The sequence below is a fragment of the Stigmatopora argus genome, chromosome 19 (genome assembly GCF_051989625.1).
Source record: "Stigmatopora argus isolate UIUO_Sarg chromosome 19, RoL_Sarg_1.0, whole genome shotgun sequence".
In the NCBI taxonomy this organism is placed as follows: domain Eukaryota; kingdom Metazoa; phylum Chordata; class Actinopteri; order Syngnathiformes; family Syngnathidae; genus Stigmatopora; species Stigmatopora argus.
Window position 1 is genome coordinate 2,096,003 of NC_135405.1, and position 20,545 is coordinate 2,116,547.

Consider the following 20,545-nt stretch of genomic DNA (forward strand, 5'->3'; position numbering starts at 1 on the left):
TCTTCTTCTTCTTCTTCTTTTTCACCTCAGGCGCCTGAGGATTACCCTCAGCAGCGCTAGGGCTGCCACTGGAACACGGATAAGTTCATCCAGGGAGTTGCCCAAGCCGCGATGGTAGCGTTCGGTCATTAAGGCCGGACAGCGGAGCCATAAGTGTTCAGACGACTCTGTTTCCTCGTCGCACAGGCGGCAGCGATCCGAGTCGGATTTCTCATGGGAGCTACAGGGGCGCTGGCTAGCGGCTCCTTTTAGCTTGTAGCATCTGTGTTCGCGTCCCATCGAACGGCGCCTATGATAGAGTTGCTACCGGGGATACTTTTGCGAGCACGAGTATACTTCATTACCCAGAAAGCCCTCTTTTCACCGCGCATGCGCGTTGTGCGTTTCCTGGTCTGAATAGCTCATCCGGTGCTCGTAAATATTGTTATACACGAAAGATATGCCAAAAAAAATGCCATGGCAACCTGGCTTGGTCGCATCACGAAACTTTGACCGCATCACGGGCGAATTATTCGATCGAAATTTCCCCCGTAAGACAAGCATTCCGTATGACGAACGGTCGTATGACGAGGTACCACTGTACTTACGAAAAATCCCAGTGACGGAAAGATTTCTGAAACCAATTAATTTTGTAAATACAGACGCTCCCCTACTTACGAACATTCGAGTTATGAACAACGGTACATACGAACATGTCTGCATATTGCGTTTATGTCGAAAAATGTTCGTCAGTTCGATTTTGTATTGCGCGCCTTTTTCCGAGTAGTGCTTCTTTCCGCCGCTAATACCGACGCCTGGCGCTGTGAGAGCTCAGCTCACCCAGCATCCACCTTCTTCTGCCCAGTTCGTTGCAGTGCGGAAGTGCGTGAACGTATCTCTAGTGCGCAAAGAACCTTTTTCATTTTTATCATTAAATATCTCGTGCATCCATTATTCAATATGGTTGGTGAAAAGCGAAAGGCTTCTAGTGAGGGAGGTGCAAGGAAGAGGCAAGCCATTTCATTTTAAATGAGTGGCAATAATAACGAAGCTTGATGCGCATAAGAAAGTGGTGAGCGTTGCACGGGAATACAACTTGAATCGTTCGACCGTCAGTACCATTTATTAACAGAAAGATCGAGCAGCAGGACCCAAATATTGAACGTTGCACAAAGTTTGCAAATCAATTGAATGATGCCATACAGTGCTACCGCATCATTTATGATGAAAAAAAGCAAACTGCAATCGTCATTAGATAGCTTCTTTCGGCCAGTTTCTAGTAAATCTCTCTCTCTCTCTCTCTCGCTCTCTAATGTATTATACAGTACTGTATGTATTCTCTCCATTTTATTAAATGTTTTTTCAGTACAAACCAATGTGTGTTACTGATACAAGCCTTAAACATACAAATGCACTTATATAAACCTTCAATATACTTATATAGGCCTTAAACATAAATTATAATACAAAATATAGCACTGAGCAACTTACGAACAAATTCAACTTATGAACAATCGGTCGGAACCTAACTCGTTCGTAAGTAGGGGAGCATCTGTATAACAATTTTGTATGAAATGTATGCAAATGTATGTATTTATGGAAAAGAAAAAAATAAAGAAAATTATTTATTAAGCCATTAAAGTGATGCCACAACACCGAACCAGACCAAAACAAACCTCAAAGTCCATCTCTTCAGCCCTGTCTCTCTCTCACGGTGCGGTCAACATTCATTACAATATGTAGACAAATAATAAACATAATATACATGGTGGCCGAGTGGTTAGACCGTTGGCCTCACAGTTCGAGTTTCGAACCTTCCTGTGAAGTGTTTGCATGTTTTCTACGGGCTTAGGTTAGTTTTCTCTGGGCACTCCAATTCCTTCCCCATTCCAAAGACATGCTTGATAGGCTGTTTGAACACTAAAAATCTTTGGGATGTTGTGTCCTTTCACAAGCATCTTCCCAACCCTTTTTTTTCTCTTTTTGTCAGCGCGAATACTTTATAGACTCACATCCCTCTCCTTGTTTCATTTTAAATAGGAATTGCATCCAAAAGCAGCACAATCTAGCATTTTACTTTGCTCGTGTCGAGTAGACTCAGTAGAGCTATGCTGCCAAGAGTACCCAAATTGCATCATCACTTCTAGCGTGCATTACATGCGTAAAGCATGGCATCCTCTGTTGGTCAAAATCTCATCTCTCATCTCATTTTCTGAACCGCTTTATCCTCATTAGGATTGCGGGGAATGCTGAAGCCAATCCCTGCTGTCTCCGGGCCAGAGGCGGGGCACACTCTGAATTGGTGGCCAGCCGATCGCAGGGCACAAGGAGACGGACAACCATGCACACTCACACCCATACATAGGGGCAATTTAGAGTGTCCAATCAGCCTACCATGCATGTTTTTGGAATGTGGGAAGAAACCGGAGTACCCGGAGAAAACCCATGCAGGCCCAGAGAGAACATGCAAACTCCACACAGATGGACATGACCTGTATTTGAACCCAGGATCCCAGAGCTGTTAGGCTGACGCGCTAACCACTCGCGCTACCGGGCCGCCCCTCCGTCAAAATATGTGCTAAATATTATGGATTTTTAAATGGCAATCTTATCTGTTTCTAATAAAATATTTTAGTACAGTAGAACAATTGTGGCTTTTAGGGCCTACACGCCTTTATAGCCATGGACCCTTTTAAGTTTTCATTGGAATTCCAGTAGGGCAGGGGTGGCCAAGTCCGGTCCTCGAGAGCTCCGATCCAGTATGTTTTCCATATCTCCCTCCTCTACTACACCTGAATCAAATGATCAACTCATTGGCAAGCTGTCCAGAAGCTTCATACCGATCCCAATAATTTGATTCAGGTGTGTTGGCCACCCCTGCAGTGCGGTATGGCAAATAACCCATTTTTCTTTGGATATACAGTAATACCTTGATATGTTAGTGCCCCAACATACGAGAAATTTGAGATATGGGTAAGATTTGCCTTGAGATACGAAAAAAATTGAGATACGCGCATCCGAGACAGCCAGGTGGGCGAGACGCAAGAGACTGCTTATGATAATAGTGCACTGCCATTCTCGCCACATCTCTCTTGGGTAAAGATATCTACGAGCACTGGGCGGAGGATTGCATTTTTTCTGTGTTTTTGCGTTCGTCAGTGCAGAATTAAGGGAAAAACAATTAGTCCAAAGCAAGCAGATGCAATGAAGGGTAGTGCAAAGAAAAGGCGTATGATGACAATCGATATTAAGCATGCAATAATTGAAAAACATCAGAGTGGTGTACGCGTGACGGAGCTGGCTTGCATATACGAGAGGAGCACCCGGCCAAGTTGGCAAGTGGTTGTGAATTATCCTATTGTGAGGATATTTGTGTACGTCATTTTCATAATATTTTGAAGGGGAGACAGTTGATGCACAGGTAGGTGTTTTTTCCTGCTTGGCATTGCTGCCTGTCGCACCTCCTCCGGTGCCCACGGGTCAGCTGCAGGGTCATCAGCCAAGAACCACCGTTCATTGATGTTTCACTCCTTAAATCCTGAAACATCTGGTGGCGGAGCAGTGACACTGACGTTTCCTTGTCACCCCCTGCAGCTGATAGCTCTTGTCTCCTGCAGCCGTTGTTGGGGTTAACTGATGTTACCCCAGCTCCTGTCCTTCCTCCTAAGCCAGAGCCAAAAGCTGCCTTTCTCTGCCTCCTCTGCCAGCTCTTTTATGGCCTTCCTCAGGTTGCCTCCAGTCACCCCTGCGTCCCTCAGGAGGCGTATTGTTTACAGCCCGTCGTAGCCTCCGCAGCCAACCTTGACTGGGTAGATGGTGCACTTCCAGCCAATTTAATGGCACTCAGCTGCCAGCTCCAATTATTTGGCCTTCTTGCTTCAATCCCCTCATCTGATGTTGCTGTTAGTTCTATGAGGTGCACTGCTCTTGCCTTGGGGAACCAAACCAGAATGTCTGGGCGGAGTGATGTGGTGATGATCTCCATGAGGAATCGGAGCTGCATATTGAGGTCAACGCTCATCTCCCACTCCTGAACATGGGAAAACAGCCTTAGTGTCTCTCTTTTCTCCCCCTTCTGGGACAAAGTTGGCCCGAATCTCTGCTGGTGGCGATTTTTTACTGCTCTGTCGGTGTCCCTCCAGCACTTCAGCTAGTTTCCTCGGGACCTGTTCATGGCGGCATCTATAGCGCCCCTGAAAAAGTGCAGTCTTGCAGCCTGACAAGATGTGGTGGAGGCTAGCGTTGGGAGCGTTGCAAAGTGCACAACATACCTTATTCCTTAACCATTGGTGGAGTTTACGAGGACAGGGAAGCGTGTCATAGGTTGAACGAATGAGGAAGCTGATCCTTTCCTGCGGGATCTTCCACGGGTCGGACCAACTGATGTTTCGGTTGACAACTCCATCCCAGGTTGTCCAGCTTCCTTGGCCCTGCGACACCGCCTTCATCTTATAGCGCTCTTCCCCCATCCTTGTCACCTCCGCCACCACCATCTCCTTCCTCTCCTTATGGTTAGCTTTGGACCAGAATTGTGGTGCTTCTCCCCATCCTAGCCCTGCTCTTCCTGCCTGGATTCTGCCCATGATCTCCTGATGCTGTAGTCTATTGATGGCTTGGTTAACCTCGGCTAGGGCGTTCCACCTCCGGCCAGTGGGAACCTTGATGTTGACATTCCTTACTGACTGGTCAGTGGACTCTCTTAGCTCAAGAACCAGCCTAGACTTCTCTTGCCTGTAGCCTAGAGTGATAGACTGCAGTGGCAGTTGTAGTGCATTCCTTCCAAAGGGGCCCATTTCGGAAAGGCACCGTGGTAGACCTTGCCACTTTCTGATGAATGAATTGGCTTTTCCATTCATCTTATCTCATATGAGCAGATCTTGCTCATGTTCAAGGGCCACATTACCCTTCTGTAGAGTATAAACTTGTAGCACCAGACCTTGAACTTTCCGGGGAGTTGGCTCTGGTCAATCCTTGACAGGCCATCAGTAAGTTTTGTCATGATGGTCCTCTCTGCTGTGTACTTCCTCCCTAGACTTTTGATGGGTTGCTCAGAGAGGATGGGGATTCTTTCTCCCTCGATGACAAAGGTGGTGTTGTCGTTTCTGACTCCTCTTCTGAGTGACAGACTACGGGATTTGGAGGGTTTGATCTTCATCCTGGCCCACGATGTCAACTTGTCCATTCTCTTCAGCAGTCGGGATGTGCATGCTGCTGTCTGAAGGAGGCTGGTGACGTCGTCCATGTAGCTCCTCAATGGGGGTAACCTTTGTCCAGATGGTAATTTAATTCCTCCAACCATTTGTCTTGCTCCAATAAGAATTACCTCAAAGGCTGCCACAAAGGATTGGAGATATCGCGCACCCTATTGCAATTCCCAGTTCTAGCTGCTGTCACCCGGTGGTAAATTCCTGGAGGGCAAAGCTCAACTGCAGGTTGCTGAAGTACAGTGCTACGAGCTTTTTAAATCAGTGAGGTATATCGAAGAACTACAAGGCGTAACTGATCAGCAGGTGTGGGACAGATCCATACTCATTGGCCAGATCGAGCCAAATGACGTGCAGGTCAGTCTTCTCCCGCTTGGCCTTCTGGATCTGGTCCCAGATCATGGCAGATTACTCAGACAAAAGCAAACAACCCTGGATTGGTTCCTTTTAAAAACTCCAGCTAAAAGTGAAGGTATAAGTGAGGCAAAAAGATCCAAGAAAAGTAAAAAAATAATCAAAATTAGAATTAAATTTAGTGTAATGTAAGATTAAAACTTATTTTTAAATGTGTCTGTTTCATAATCTAAGTTCACTTAAGTTAAATTTATGTTTATGTCATATTGCGAGCACCGTCCAAAAAGTGTCTTTCTCTCCCCTCCGCGCACTCCGCGTTGTACTGAATAATGTCTCATTTTAAAATTGAGCATCATAACCACTAGATAGTTATTTGTTACTCTGTCTACCAATAAAATATGTTTTTCCATTTTAATATCCTGTTTTTGGTGTTTTTTCAGAGGGTGGGAACAAATTAATTTGTATTTAGTTCATTTCTATGGGAAAGGTGGATTTGAGATACAAGTAAATCGACATATGAGCTCGGTCCCGGAACGCATTAAGCTCGTATCTCAAGGTATTACTGTACACAAATTTTATATGACCTTTGATTGTTTACGTTTTCAGCCCAATAATGGATGAAAATGAGCCGGAGGCTATAACTGTCATCCATTTTCTTTCTTCAACAGCTCCAACACAGGTCAGTGAGGTCAAAGACAAAGTCCAGGAGCGAAGCATCCAGCTGTCATGGCAGCAGCCCAGACAACCCAATGGGCTCATCACAGAATATGAAATAAAATATTGTGAAAAAGTATGTCAGTCTCGCCCTCTCTTTCTCTCTCTCTCTATCTCTGTGTCTCTGTCTTTTGCTCTCTCTCTTTCTTTTTCTCTCTATCTCTCTGTGTCCCTGTCTTTTGCTCTCTCTCTCTCTTGCTCTCTCTCTATCTCTCTGTCTCTGTCTTAATAATTTCTTTATAAGGTAAACTGCCGGCGTCCCAGACAAAACAATTTATGAGTCCTTCGTAGATCATTGCGAACTTGCATCTGGGTGTCTGGGTTGCGAGGTCTATCTCCCAGTAACAGTCCTTGGAGGGTGAGGTGTTATGTCAACAAGCTGGAGCCAGCAGGGTGACCTCGAGTTTGTCCCAGTCTCAAATTAGAGACACTCTTATACAAAAGTAATTAAAATGCATACATCTATAACAGGGGTGGCCAACTCCGGTCCTCAAGAGCCGCTATCCGGTGTGTTTTCCATATCTCCCTCTTCTAGCACACCTGAATCAAATGACCAACTCATCAGCAAGCCGTCCAGAAGCTTGATACCGATCCTGATTATTTGATTCAGGTGTGTTGGTGGAGGGAGACATGGAAAACAGACCGGATGGCGGCTCTCGAGGACCGGAGTTGGCCACCCCTGATCTATAATATCATCATAGCCTTATTACGTATTAAAAATGCTTACAAAACATATAGAAACATCCCATAATAAATCCAACACCGTCTCTCACCATCTCTCTGTCTCGCTCACCATTCCTCTCCCTCTCTCTCCATCTCTCTCTCACCATCTCTCTTTATCGCGGTCTCCCTCTCTCCTCCTGTAAAAAAGTGTTTCTCTCACCGTCTGTCTCTCTCTCTCTTTCTCTCTTTATCTCTCTCTCTCTCTCTTTCTCTCTTTATCTCTTTATCTCTCTCTTTCTCTCTTTATCTCTCGCTCTCTCTTTCTTCCATTCTTTCTTTATTTCTTTCTCTCTCTCTCTCTCTCTCTCTCTCTCTCTCTCTCTCTCTCTCTCTCTCTCTCTCTCTCTTTATCTCTCTCTCTCTGTCTCTCTGACTCTCTGTCTCTCTGTCTCTCTGTCTCTCTGTCTCTCTGTCTCTCTGTCTCTCTGTCTCTCTGTCTCTCTGTCTCTCTGTCTCTCTGTCTCTCTGTCTCTCTGTCTCTGTCTCTCTGTCTCTCTGTGTCCCTGTCTCCCTGTCTCTCTGTCTCCCTGTCTCCCTCTCTCTCTCTCTCTCTCTCTCTCTCTCTCTCTCTCTCTCTCTCTCTCTCTCTCTCTCTCTCTTTTATGGTGGTGGGTGGAGGGCCCCAGGACCTTCCATTTTGTTGTCGCCATTGGCAAAATCTCAGCCATATAATACTGTGTGTAACCCCCCCATTTTTTTACTGCCATTGTCGTTACACCATTTAAAATTTCTAGGTTTTCTTAAAATTTCAACTTAACCCATCGCTACGTCCTGTGGCATCAAGAATCAATGGGACCAAAAAAAAGACAAAGACCAACATTAGCAAGATTAGATTTACCAAGAACTTTGGAAATGATTTGATTTACAATCAATTATGTATTGAAAAATAAATCGACCAAAACACCAACTGCTCTCATTAACTGGTAAGTTCTTTGGAGAAAACACAGAGCGTATCCCAGCTGTCTTCGGGCCAGAGGCGGGAGACACCCTCTATCGGTGGCCAGCCGATCGTAGGGCACAAGCAGATGGACAACCATTTACACTCACCACCCATACCTAGGGGCAATTTAGAGTGTCCAATGCTAGGCTTAGCATGCATGTCTTTGGAATGTGGGAGGAAAGCAGAGTACCCGGAGTAAACCCATGCAGGCCTGGGGAGAACATGCAAACTCCACACAGGTGGACCGATCTAGATTTGAACCCAGGACCCCAGAGCTGTGAAGCTGACGTGCTGACCACTCAAGCCGCCGGGCTGCAACTTCAAACATTTGAAAGTGAAATTTTTATAGCATCAAAGTGACCATTAACATTAGCTGTCACATATTTTGACTGAGTGGTTCAAATAAACAAAAACAATAAAAGTTGCTGTGGAATTGAAAAAAAACAAAGCCATTGCTGTCAGCAGTTCAGGGGTCAAGGGTTAAAATCCAGGTCGGTCCACCTGTGTAGAGTTTGCATGTTCTCCCCGGTCCTGCGTGGGTTTTCTCCGGGTACTCCGGTTTCCTCCCACATTCCATAGACATGGATAGTAGGCTGATTGGACCCCACTAAATTGCCCCTAGGTATGACTGTGAGGGTGAATGGTTGTTTGTCTCCTTGTGCCCTGCGATCGGCTGGCCACCGATACAGGGTGTCCCCTGCCTCTGGCCCGAATTCAGCTGGGATAGGCTTCTGCACCCCCCGCGACCCTAATGAGGATAAAGCGGTTCAGAAAATGAAAAAAAAGTGGTGATTTGATTTTTTTAAAAATATTTCTGTGACCACTGTGGGGTATTCACTCATTAACAGAGCAAGCATCAGTTTTCGGCACATGCATATCTTTTTTTCAATTATTACTTTTTATTTCATATATTTAACTTTCTCTGCAGGATCAAAAGGGTGAAACCTATTCTACAGTAAAGGCCAAATCTACAACTGCAACTGTGAACAATCTGAAGCCAAGTACAGCCTATGTTTTCCAGATAAGAGCCTTGACACAGGCAGGATATGGAATTTTTGGCCCCAGAATAGAGATAACGACAAAAGAAGAGTCAAGTGGTAAGGTTTGGCTTTTAAATGCTATTACATCTACCGACTAAAAAAAAGAAAATAGTGGAAATTCTTTCTAAATACACAAGAAATGCTTGTTTTTATTTTGTTTGATTATTACTAAAAGGAAAATCATTTACTATAAGTATAAAAGACCAGAAAGATAGTCTAATTTAACGGTTCCTTTGTCGGAAGAATTTAATTAAAAAAAAAAAATTGTGCCATGAAAAAGTGTTTGCCCCCTTCCTGATTTCTGTGATTTTTGCATACTTATCACACAGGTTTCAGATCGTCAAATACATTTTCGTATAACACAGACAACCCAAGCAAAGAGAAAATGCAGTGTCTAAATGATGATTTTATTTAACAAGCCAGACAAACATTACAAGTTTGTCTGGCCCTCTGTGAAAAAGTAATTGTTGTATTTTGTTAAATCACAAAATAACTGTGACTAATCACTATTGAAGGAAAGCTGAGTTCAATTTCATGGGCCACACCCACATCTGATTACCACCACATGTTGAATCAAGAAAACACTTAAATAGAATGTGTCAGATGATAGATCTGAAAAACAACTTAAGGAGCAGGTTAAGAAAGAGTGAGACCAATTTGAAGGAAATACGTTTATTACCGGACTGCAGAAATGGGGAGAGCTCAAACAGCGTGATCGCTCACAGTCTGTTGTCCTTGCAGCTCTCACTGAATGACCAGTGAGTGAGTCTCATATACAGGCAAAACTAACAGTTGTCAGCAGGTCTTTGAACAGATATGTTTCAGTCATTTGCAGGGCAAAAAGTAATTGATCAGTGTTGGACAGTTGAGTATTTGTGCTGACATGTCACATACCTGTCAACCTCTGCCGATAACTGCCCTTATAAATGATTATGATTCCCCTTACAAACCCCAAAAAAACCTTACAAACACCGTACGAGTCGTACGGTGTTTGTAAGGGGAATCATAATAATTTATAAGGGCAGTTATCGGCAGAGGTTGACAGGTATGTACCAGTCAACTCAATCAAAAGACTAAGATTGATTAATCAATCAGACTGTTGAGTGTTTATGCTGACATGTCAGCCATTCACTGTTTGTATGAGAACGATGCTTTTATACTCACAAAAACTGATATAATCTTACATCAGACAAAGTGAATTAGCCTTAAAGATCAGAGAGATCATCATGCCACAATCCAAAGAAATTCAAGAAGAAAAAAGTGATGGACATATATCAGTCTGAAAAAGGTTACAAAGCCATTTCCAAGGCTTTGTGTCTCCAGCGATCCACTGTCAGAGCCATTATCCACAAATGACAGTTCGCAGAACGGGCGTTTTGCCAAAACGGGATTCGCGCGCTCGCCCTGCCCCCGGATCGTGTGTGTACATCTTTTTCAACCTCGGACCGCGGGCCATATACGGCCCGTTACAGATAACATTCATTTAGGAATAACAAGGGCTTGTACTGCCCCCCGCTGGACATATTTCTAAATACAAGTACGTACTGCCCCCCGCTGGACATATTTCTAAATACAAGTACGTACTGCCCCCCCGCTGGACATATTTCTAAATACAAGTACGTACTACAATGTGCTGCCATTTTTTTATATTTTTTATTTTATCCTTGCGTTTAAAGTAGTAGCCATTTGGACACGCAATGTAATTTATCAAAGCTGGGGATTGATGTCTGACACTGAGAAAAAAACAACAATAGAAGACTTATGTGAAATTCTAAGTGCCTTGGACAGACTAGAGGGCTTAGAGAACAATACCTGAAAATGCCATGGAACACACTTTTACTTCCAGTTTAATTTTAAATAATTTCCCATTATTTTAGGAAATATATATTCAAAATGATTTGCTGAGAACCTTAATTAAAAGATTGATCTCAACGTTTATGACGTCTATGCTGGTGTAAGTTTTCTGGAGTAGGATTTCTGGATTTACTATTTCATTACAGTAGTACTTACTGTTACTACTACTTTATTTTCTCTATTTCTTCTGTCACGTACTGTTCTTCGTGATCTCCAAATGGCTACTACTTTAAACGCAAGGATAAAATAAAAAAAATAAAAAAATGGCAACACATTGTAGTACGTACTTGCATTTAAAAATATGTCCAGCGGGGGGCAGTACATGCCCTTGTTATTCCTAAATGAATGTTATATGTAATGGGCCGAGGTTGAAAAACATGTACACACACGATCCGGGGGCGGGGCGAGCGCGCGAATCCCGTTTCGGCGAAACGTCCATTCGGCGAACTGTCCGTCGGCCAAACGTCTTTCGGCGAATCGTCCGAGTACCAAGAAAAAAAGATCTGGTCATCTATACAGCACCCTTAACCAAGCCAAGGCACGCATAAATCTATGTGGCTGTAGTTGATGTTAAAGTCCAGTATTGACAAATAACTTGAAAAAGACAAATACGAAAAACACAAAAAGAGTGCTAGGGTACATGCAATGGCGCCGCCCCTAGGTATGAGTGTGAGTGTAAATGGTTGGTAACCCTAACCCTGTCTCCTCTTGCCCTAAAGTCAGCTTGGATAGCCTTTGGCACCCCCCGCAAACCTTGTGAGGATAAAGCGGATCAGAAAATGAATGTCTCCAGTCAGGCAATATTTTATCTTTTGTCAAAAATTTCAATCTATCGAATTTAATGACATTCTTAACTAACTGACACTACATTTGGGTCTTTGGACAGTCTGATGGCATCTATTTAACTATAGTGCCATCAGTGTTAATTTCATTTTCTATTCATTACATTTCATTTCATTACTTTAATAACGGGAACTGGTGAACAGTGGACGGCACGGTGGAGTGGTGGCACGATTGATGATGGCTTAGCGCTTCCACCTGACAGTTCTGAGGTCAGGAGTTCAATCATGGGCTCTTGCCTTCCTATGTTGAATTTGCATGTTCTCCTCTGTCTGTGTGATTACTATGTGGTTACCTCCCACATGCCAAAGACATGCTTGGTAGGTTGATGGAGCATACCAAATTCTCCGTAGGAATGAGAATGCGTGTGAATGGAAGCAATTCAGGGAATACCTTGACATTGTCTTTTTGCAGCAGGGATAGGCAAACAATTGAGTGATGAATGGACCGGGTGAGAAAAGTATTGTCAATCTGAATGCTGTTAACTCTACCCATGTTTAAACATATATATTTTAAATGGACTGGGTAATAAAAGTATTATCAATCTGAATACTGTTAACTCATCTCATCTCATCTCATTTTCTTCCGCTTTATCCAAAGTCGGGTTGCGGGGGCAGCAGCTTCAGCAGGGAAGCCCAGGCTTCCCTCTCCCCAGCCACTTCATCCACCTCTTCCGGGAGTATCACAAGGCGTTCCTGGGCCAGCCGGGAAACAGAGTCTCCCCAGCGTGTCCGAGGTCGGCCCCGTGGCCTCCTCCCGGTGGGACGTGCCCGGAACACCTCCCGAGGGAGGCGTCCAGGGGGCATCCTGATCAGATGCCCGAGCCAACTCATCTGGCTCCTCTCGATCCAGAGGAGCAGCAGCTCTACCTCCCGAATGACCAAGCTTCTCACCTTATCTCTAAGGGAGTGTCTGGACATCCTGCCGCTTGTATCCGGGATCTCGTTCTTTCATAGATGAGGGTGGGAACGTAGACTGACCGGAGAGGGCATGCCACCTTTTTCCGACTGAGGACCATGGTCTCAGATTTGGAGGTGCTGATTCTCATCCCGACCGCTTCACATTCGGTTGGAAATCGTTCCAGCGAGAGTTGGAGATCACGGCCTGATGAAGCCAACAGAACCACATCATCTGCAAAAAGCAGGGATGCATCGCTGAGGCCACCAAACCGGACCCCCTCAATGCTATGGCTGCGCCTAGATATTCTGTCCATAAAAGTGATGAACAGAATCGGTGACATAGGGCAGCCCTGGTGGAGTCCAACCCCCACTGGAAACAGATCCGACTTACTCCCAGCTAGGCAGACCAGATTCTGACACCAGTCATAAAGGAACCAGACCCGGTGCAACAGGGTTTCCGGAACCCCATACTCCTGGAGTACCCCCCACAAGACTGCCTGGGGGACATGGTCGAATGCCTTCTCCAAGTCCACAAAGCACATGAAGAATGGCGTGCGCCTTTGAATGAATTACTGGCAACTTGCTCGGTTTTTTCCTTTTCAGTACCTGGGCACGTCTTTAAAGTGCTTTGGACGGCGACGTCTAGAGCCGCGTGTCCAGCGCGTCGTCTTCGGCCTCCTCAGGCAGCGAGGCGATGTTGGCCAGTGGCGGTGGCGCCGCCCTCTTGGTGGAGTTGAGGCGGTGCAACTGGGGGCGCAGGCGGTCTCGGTCCGACGGGCTCATGGCTTGCTTCAGCTGGCTCGTCTTGTTGAGCAGCTTGTGGATGCTGTCGTACGTCTTGATGGAGCTGCCGGACATCATCAGGAACGACTGGCACTCCAGTAGAGGTTCCACACGATGCTCGGAAAGGATGACGGTGCACCCAGAGAACGACTGTTTCAGCGTCTTCCGCAGAACTTGTAGCATGATGGGGTTGAGGTAGTACCCCCCACAAGACTGCCGAGGGGACAATGCCTTCTCCAAGTCCACAAAGCACATGAAGAATGGTTGGGCGAACTCCCATGACCCCCTGAGGTCCCTGCTGAGGGTGTAGAGCTGATCCACTGTTCCAGGGCCAGGACGAAAACCACACTGCTCCTCCTGAATCCGAGATTCGACCTCCTGGCAGATCCTCCTCTCCAGTACCCCAGAATATACCTGAGGAGTGTGATTCCCTGGTAATTGGAACACACCCTCCGGTACCCCTTTTTAAAAAGGGGAACCACCACCCCAGTCTGCCAATCCAGAGACTGGATGTCCACGCGATGTTGCAGAGGCGTGTCAAACAAGACAGCCCTACAACATCCAGAGCCTTTAGAAACTCCGGGCAGATCTCATCCACCCCCGGGGCCTTGCCACCGAGGAGCTTTTTAACAGCCTCGGTGACTTCAACCCTAGAGATAAGAGAGTCCGCCCCAGGGTCCCCCGGCTCTGCTTCCTCATGGGAAGGCGTGTCGGTGGAATTGAGGAGGTCTTCAAAGTATTCGGCCCACCGATTCACAACATCCCGAGTCGAGGTCAGCAGCGCCCCTTCCCCACTATACACTGTGTTGATGGTGCACTTTTTCCCCCTTCTGAGACGTCGGATGGTGGAGCAAAATTTCCTTGAAGCCACCCGGAAGTTGTTCTCCATGGCCTCGCTGAACTCCTAACATGCCCAGGTTTTTGCCTCAGAGATGACCAGAGCCGCGTGCTGCTTGGCCACCCGGTACCCGTCAGCTGCCTCAGGAGTCCCCAGGGCCAAAAGGGCCAAACACGGTAGGACTCCTTTTTAAGCCTGACTGCATCCCTTACCGCCGGTGTCCACCAGCGGGTTCTGGGGTTGCCGCCACGACAGGCACCGACCACCTTTCAGCCGCAAGGTTGACAGCTCCGCCCCTCTCTTCACCTGACTGTCCAAGACATACGGCCGCAGGTCCGATGACACGACCTCAAAGTCTATCAGCGAACTGCGGCCTAGGGGGTCCTGGTGCCAAGTGCACATATGGACACCCTTATGCTTGAACATGGTGTTCATTATTGTCAATCCACGACGAGCGCAGAAATCCAACAATAGAACACCACTCGGGTTCCGATCGGGGGGAAACTGTTAACTTACCATCAATATCTAATTGACTGAAGTTGTTGACATGTTAAAGTTGGACTTGCTTTGAAGTACAGCAATACCTTGAGATACGAGGTTAATGCGTTCCAGGACGTATGTTGGGACACTCGTATGTTGGGACATCGTATGTGTTACGATGGTGGGAAGAGGGCCCTGAAGCAGGCACAAAGACAGGTTTGCTCGTGGCGATTTCGCTTTATTTTCAGTGTTTGTTGGGTTGGGCCAGGCAAAGGTAAAGGAGAGAAGCGTAGTGGCGTCGTCTAGCGTAACGTGAAGGTCGATAGCCGAGAGGTCTGTAGAAGGGTCCAAAGCAAAGGTACGAGATGCATGGTCGAGATCGTGATCGTGATCCGTGGTCGTGAGCGTGGTCAAGTTCCTGGGAACAAACAAGAGGTAGGAGATCAGACGAGGCAGACAAAGAGGTAACGCAAGAAGGTATTTAACAGTGAACTGATTAAGACGCCCACCGCCGTGGTCCAGGTCTGGGTGGCTTAAATAACTCAGTGATTGTGATGAGCCGCACCTGCCGCTGCTTAGCTCATCAGGTCCTGGACCTGTAATTGGATGACAGACGCAACCGCCCACCATTCTGGCCCTGGGCCTGAAAGTATGTCAAGGTATTACTGTATGTAAGGACTGGGCGAGGATGGCACATCCATCTGAATGTTGTTCACTTTGTCAGTTAAGGTATAACTGACTGAAGTTGTTGATGTGTGTTGGAACCCTCCATTTAAAATCACCTGTTAACTCCTTTTTTCTTAAGGTTCCGTGCATGTTCATTCCCATGTAAGCAGCAAGACCCACTTGTTCTTAGCCAACACAATTAATTAACCTGACAGAACAGTCACAAACAGCACGCTGGAGCAATTCTATACGTTCCTAGTCTTAGCAGAGATATGATAGAATGCCGAAGTCTCTCTCTTCCGCAAGCACCATTATACAAGTTGAAGACAAAGAAAACCGATCCTCCTGCGCCTTGTCAGCCGTTAAACATCTCATGTCCTTCGTCCCTGGGCGTGGGAGACCTGGGCCCCCAGATATGCACTCCCAGAAGACAAGGGAGTGTCCTGTCTCCTGCTCTTGGCCATTCCGCTGACAGGGCCCTTCTGCGTTCGGGTTATCTCACTCTTGTTTATGGCTTCTTCTGCCCCTGCTTGAGAAAACAGACACAGCAGTTTGTTATTTGACCATTACTTCTAAATGTTAAATGTTACTTTCCTTCATGTGTTAAAGTTAAATTTAAACATATATTTTTCTGCATGTCTGTCTGTGTATGGTGTGCGATGACTCTGTCCTCTCTAAGCTACAAATGTCTCCAGTGAACTAAACCCTGCCATCATCATAGCAGTGGTAGCAGTGGCAGGAACCATAATGCTGGTGTTCATGGTGTTTGGCTTTATCATCGGGAGGAGGTATGCTCTCTTCGGACTCAATAACATTCTGCATTTGTGTGAGTCGATGATTGCAAGTTAAAATTTATCTCATTGCATCCTCACAAATAAACATGTACACCCATCCTACCATGGAATGTTGTGCTAATGGCTTGTGATCTATTTTTTCCCATGGTTAAACATAATTATCTATGTTGCTAATCACATTATATTTTTTTTTGAGAGACTGGAGATTGTATGCTGATTTCAGATTGCAAGATGATGCAGCAAATCAGGAGCATAACTCATACACATCAAGTTCCAGGACTTATTTTTCCTGTAGTCGATTTCTTACCACTTTGACACGTGCTCTAAATTGACCCTAAGTAGGACTGCGAACGTGAATGTTGGTTCGTCTCATTGTGTCTTGCAACTCGCTTGCAACCAAATCAGGGTGTCACCCACCTACTACCGACAGTTTGCTGGGATAGGCTCCAGCACCCCTGCAAACTTGTCAGGATAAAACATTACAGAAAATAAATGAATTAGAGTGCTGTTCCTCAAATACAGAATGAATACTTTATTTTCAGTACCGTATTTCTTGCATATAAGCCGTATTTGTCACAAAAAAAATCATGACTGAATATAGGGTACGGCTCATATCCGCACAAATTATACTTGACATGTACGGAACTGGAAGGTGACAAAGTCAAAATGCCATAGGCGCCGTTCAAAGCGGCTGCTAGTTGCAGTGGCTCCCTAAACCCTCACTCGTATTGTTTTTTATCCTTTATTTTTACGTTTTATTGTCTCTTAAGATTTTACTTGTTACTTTGCTTTATATATTATATTCCATACTTTAATGTTTTAAAACTTTACTTTCAAGACTCTACTCCAAGACTCAAGTTGTGCGAGAGGCAGTCCTTGATCTATTAGTTTAGTTTATCTTTGCGAATTCTGGCCATTACATTTTTGACCCACTCAGCCATGCCTCCGCTGTTTTACACAAAGGATCAGCTGTTAGCGATACGCAACACCTGGATTCCCCTGGACCTGGACCTCCCCGCGGAGTTAAAGAGGAAGAGAAGAGGATGCAGAGCTGGACGAAAATGTCAGGAGAGAAAGCGACGATTCAGACCCAGCATTCCATCTATTATTATGGGGAACGTAAGATCTCTCCCCAATGAGATGGGAGAGCTAATGGCGCTTACCAAACAACAACGACAATATCGGAAAATCTGCATTATGTGCTTCACGGAGACCTGGCTGAATGAACTAATACCAGACTCTCTCGTCTCCTTGGATGGCTTTCAGCTGGTGAGGGCGGACCGAGATGCTGAGGAGAGCGGTAGGAAGAAAGGTGGCGACTAGCTGTTTTTATTAATAGTAGATGGTGCAGCCCGGGCATATTTACTGTCGATCAGGTGACAAAACAGCTAAAGAAGATCGAGGCAAGGAAGGCTACCGGTCCAGACGGACTCAGCTCCAGACTACTGAGAGAGTGTGCGGATCAGCTTGGCAAAGTGATTCTGCTTATTTTCAACCTCAGCCTCAGTCTGCAGAAGGTCCCCCACCTTGTGGAAAACTTCCTGTGTGTTCGCAGTTGCAAAGACTGCGAACCCCAGGGAGCCAAACCACTTCAGGCCGGTAGCATTAACCTCTCACCTGATCAAGATATTGGAGAGAATCATCCTCAATCACCTCAGCCCCCTGATGAATGCAGAGCTGGACCCTCTGCAGTTCGCCTATCGTCCAGGCATTGGTGTGGAAGATGCTACCACCTACCTGATGCACAGGTCTCTTTTACACCTGGAGAACACGGGAAGGACGCTGGTAATGATGTTTTTTGACCTCTCCAGTGCGTTCAACACCATTCAGCCGGTCCTACTGAGAGGGAAACTGGAAGAGGCTGGAGTAAGGAACCACCTAGCCGCATGGATCATCGACTTCCTCACTGACAGACCACAATATGTGAGACTCCAGGACTGTACGTCTGATGTGGTAGCTTGCAGCACGGGGGCCCCACAAGGCACAGTGCTCTCCCCACTCCTCTTCTCCCTCTACACATCAGACTTCAAATATAATACAGACACCTGCCACCTCCAGAAGTTCTCTGACGACACCGCTATTGTTGGACGAGTGATGGACGGCAACGACCTGGAATACAGGGGAGTCATCACAGCCTTTGTTGACTGGTGTAGGCAAAACCACCTCTACATCAACACCATTAAGACAAAGGAAATGGTAATCGATTTTCGGAGGAATCCTCAACAGACCACTCAGGTGAACATCCAGGGTACAGACATTGAAATCGTGGAGAATTTTAAGTACCTGGGTGTTCAACTCAACAACAAACTAGACTGGTCCACAAACATAGATGCCCTGTATAAAAGGGGCCAGAGCCGCCTCTACCTACTGAGGAGTCTACGGTCCTTTGGAGTGTGCAGGACACTGCTGAGGAGTTTTTACGACACTGTGGTGGCATCTACAGTGTTTTATGCAGTAGTCTGTTGGGGATGCGGGAGCACGGAGAGGGACAGGAACAAGCTGAATAAGCTGGTCAGGAGGGCCAGCTCTGTTCTGGGCTGTCCTTTGGACTCTGTGGAGGAAGTGGGAGAGCGGAGGATGCTGACCAGGATGATGTCCATCATGGACAGCATCTCCCACCCCCTGCATGAGACTGTGGAGTACCTCCGAAGCGCTTTCAGCAATAGACTGCGGCACCCTCATTGCAGGAAGGAGCGCTTCCGCAGATCCTTCCTCCCATCAGCTGTCAGGCTCTTTAACAAAAAATGGTTAAGACCTACCGTATGCATGCATGTACATCTGTGTATGTATATATATGTGCTTAAATGTGTGTATGTGTATGTATGTATATATGTGCTTATATGTGTATATATATATATATATATATATATATATATACAGACGCCCCCCTACTTACGAACGAGTTAGGTTCCGAGCGATTGTTCTTAAGTTGAATTTGTTTGTAAGTTGATTCAGTGCTATATTTTGTATTATAATTTATGTTTAAGGCCTATATAAGTATATTGAACGTTTATATAAGTGCATTTGTATGTTTAAGGCTTGTATAAGTAACACGCATTGGTTTGTACTGAAAAAAACATTTAATAAAATGGAGAGAATATGTACAGTACTGTATATAGAGAGAGAGAGAGTGCAACGCTCACCTTTCTCACGCGCATCAAGCTTCGTTATTATTGCCACTTGTTTCAAATGAAATGGCTTGCCTCTTCCTTGCACCTCCCTCAATAGAAGCCTTTCGCTTTTTACCAACCATATTCAATAATGGATGCACGAGATATTTAATGAAAAAGGTTCTTTGCTCACTGGAGATACGTTCACGCACTTCCGCATTGCAACGAATTGGACAGAAGAAGGTAGATGCTGGGTGAGCTGAGCTCTCACAGCGCCAGGCGTCGGTATTAGCGGCGGAAAGAAGCACTACTCGGAAAAAAATACAAAATCGAACTTACGAACATTTTTCGACATAAACGCAATTTGCAGACATGTTCGTATGTACCGTTGTTCGTAAGTCGTATGTTCGTAAGTAGGGGAGCGTCTGTATATGTATATATATATATATATATATATATATACATACATATATATACTTAAGCAACACGCTTATTTATTTCTATATTTATTCATGTATTTATTTATTAACTTACTTATTACCTGTCTATTTATGTCTAAAATACCTTTCCTATTTCTGCATCCTCACCCTCTTGCTACTGTGACAACGAAATTTCTCGAATACGGGATGAATAAAGTTATCCAATCCAATCCAATAACGCAAGACAATGTGGCTGATGCGGTAATTTATTTCAAAATAGAGAAAAGATAAACAGATAAAATGCTAAACAAAATCTATTTTGACGTCTATGAATGAAATTCAAGAAAAAAAAGTGTCTTGCATAAAACGTGAAAAAACTCACTTTCCGTATTCTCCCGCATATAAGCGGCACCCTTCAAATTGCCTTAAAACCCTTGAATTTGACAATCTCTCGCGGATAAGACACCCCCTTATTCACAATTTTCACCTCCATATTCATGGTTTTTATATGGAAAATCTTAAGAAAAATCATCTCACGTGGTATTCTAAGATACTGTATGAATCCAAAGGATCGTCTGCTGGATTGCACATTATTTGGGTCATTATCATAAGGAAGTTACTATCCCTGTCTTTTTAAATGCCAAATATCAAATTATTAAATTGGAAAAAATAATAATCTTGACGAGAACCTGACGCTTTTTTAATGACAGAAATTACATCTGTCCTACCATTCTTTCGATGGTTTATATTACTGCAATAGTTGTCGCTTTCGAACAAGAAATAAAAAGAAAAAAATCAAAGCGGAATTGTGTTTTATTTCATAATCACAAATGTACAATCATGCAGCTAAACTTTCAAAATCTTTTTCTGTGTTCCGAAAGGATGTTCCCCGCACGTAGACAAATTTA

The 20,545-nt window shown here is 45.1% G+C and overlaps 1 protein-coding gene across 10 annotated transcripts in view; it reads left to right on the forward strand.

Moving 5' to 3' along the window:
• epha7 (eph receptor A7) overlaps nucleotides 1–20,545 on the forward strand; it is a 129,903-nt gene that overhangs the window by 51,234 nt on the left and 58,124 nt on the right. For 9 of the 10 annotated variants that reach the window (XM_077587749.1, XM_077587754.1, XM_077587751.1 and 6 more), the window contains 3 exons: nucleotides 6,206–6,327; nucleotides 8,843–9,011; nucleotides 15,994–16,102. In XM_077587749.1, the coding sequence (XP_077443875.1) occupies nucleotides 6,206–6,327; nucleotides 8,843–9,011; nucleotides 15,994–16,102 (400 nt within the window). The remainder of the gene's footprint in view (nucleotides 1–6,205; nucleotides 6,328–8,842; nucleotides 9,012–15,993; nucleotides 16,103–20,545) is intronic. The other variant, XM_077587758.1, reaches the window with a different exon arrangement.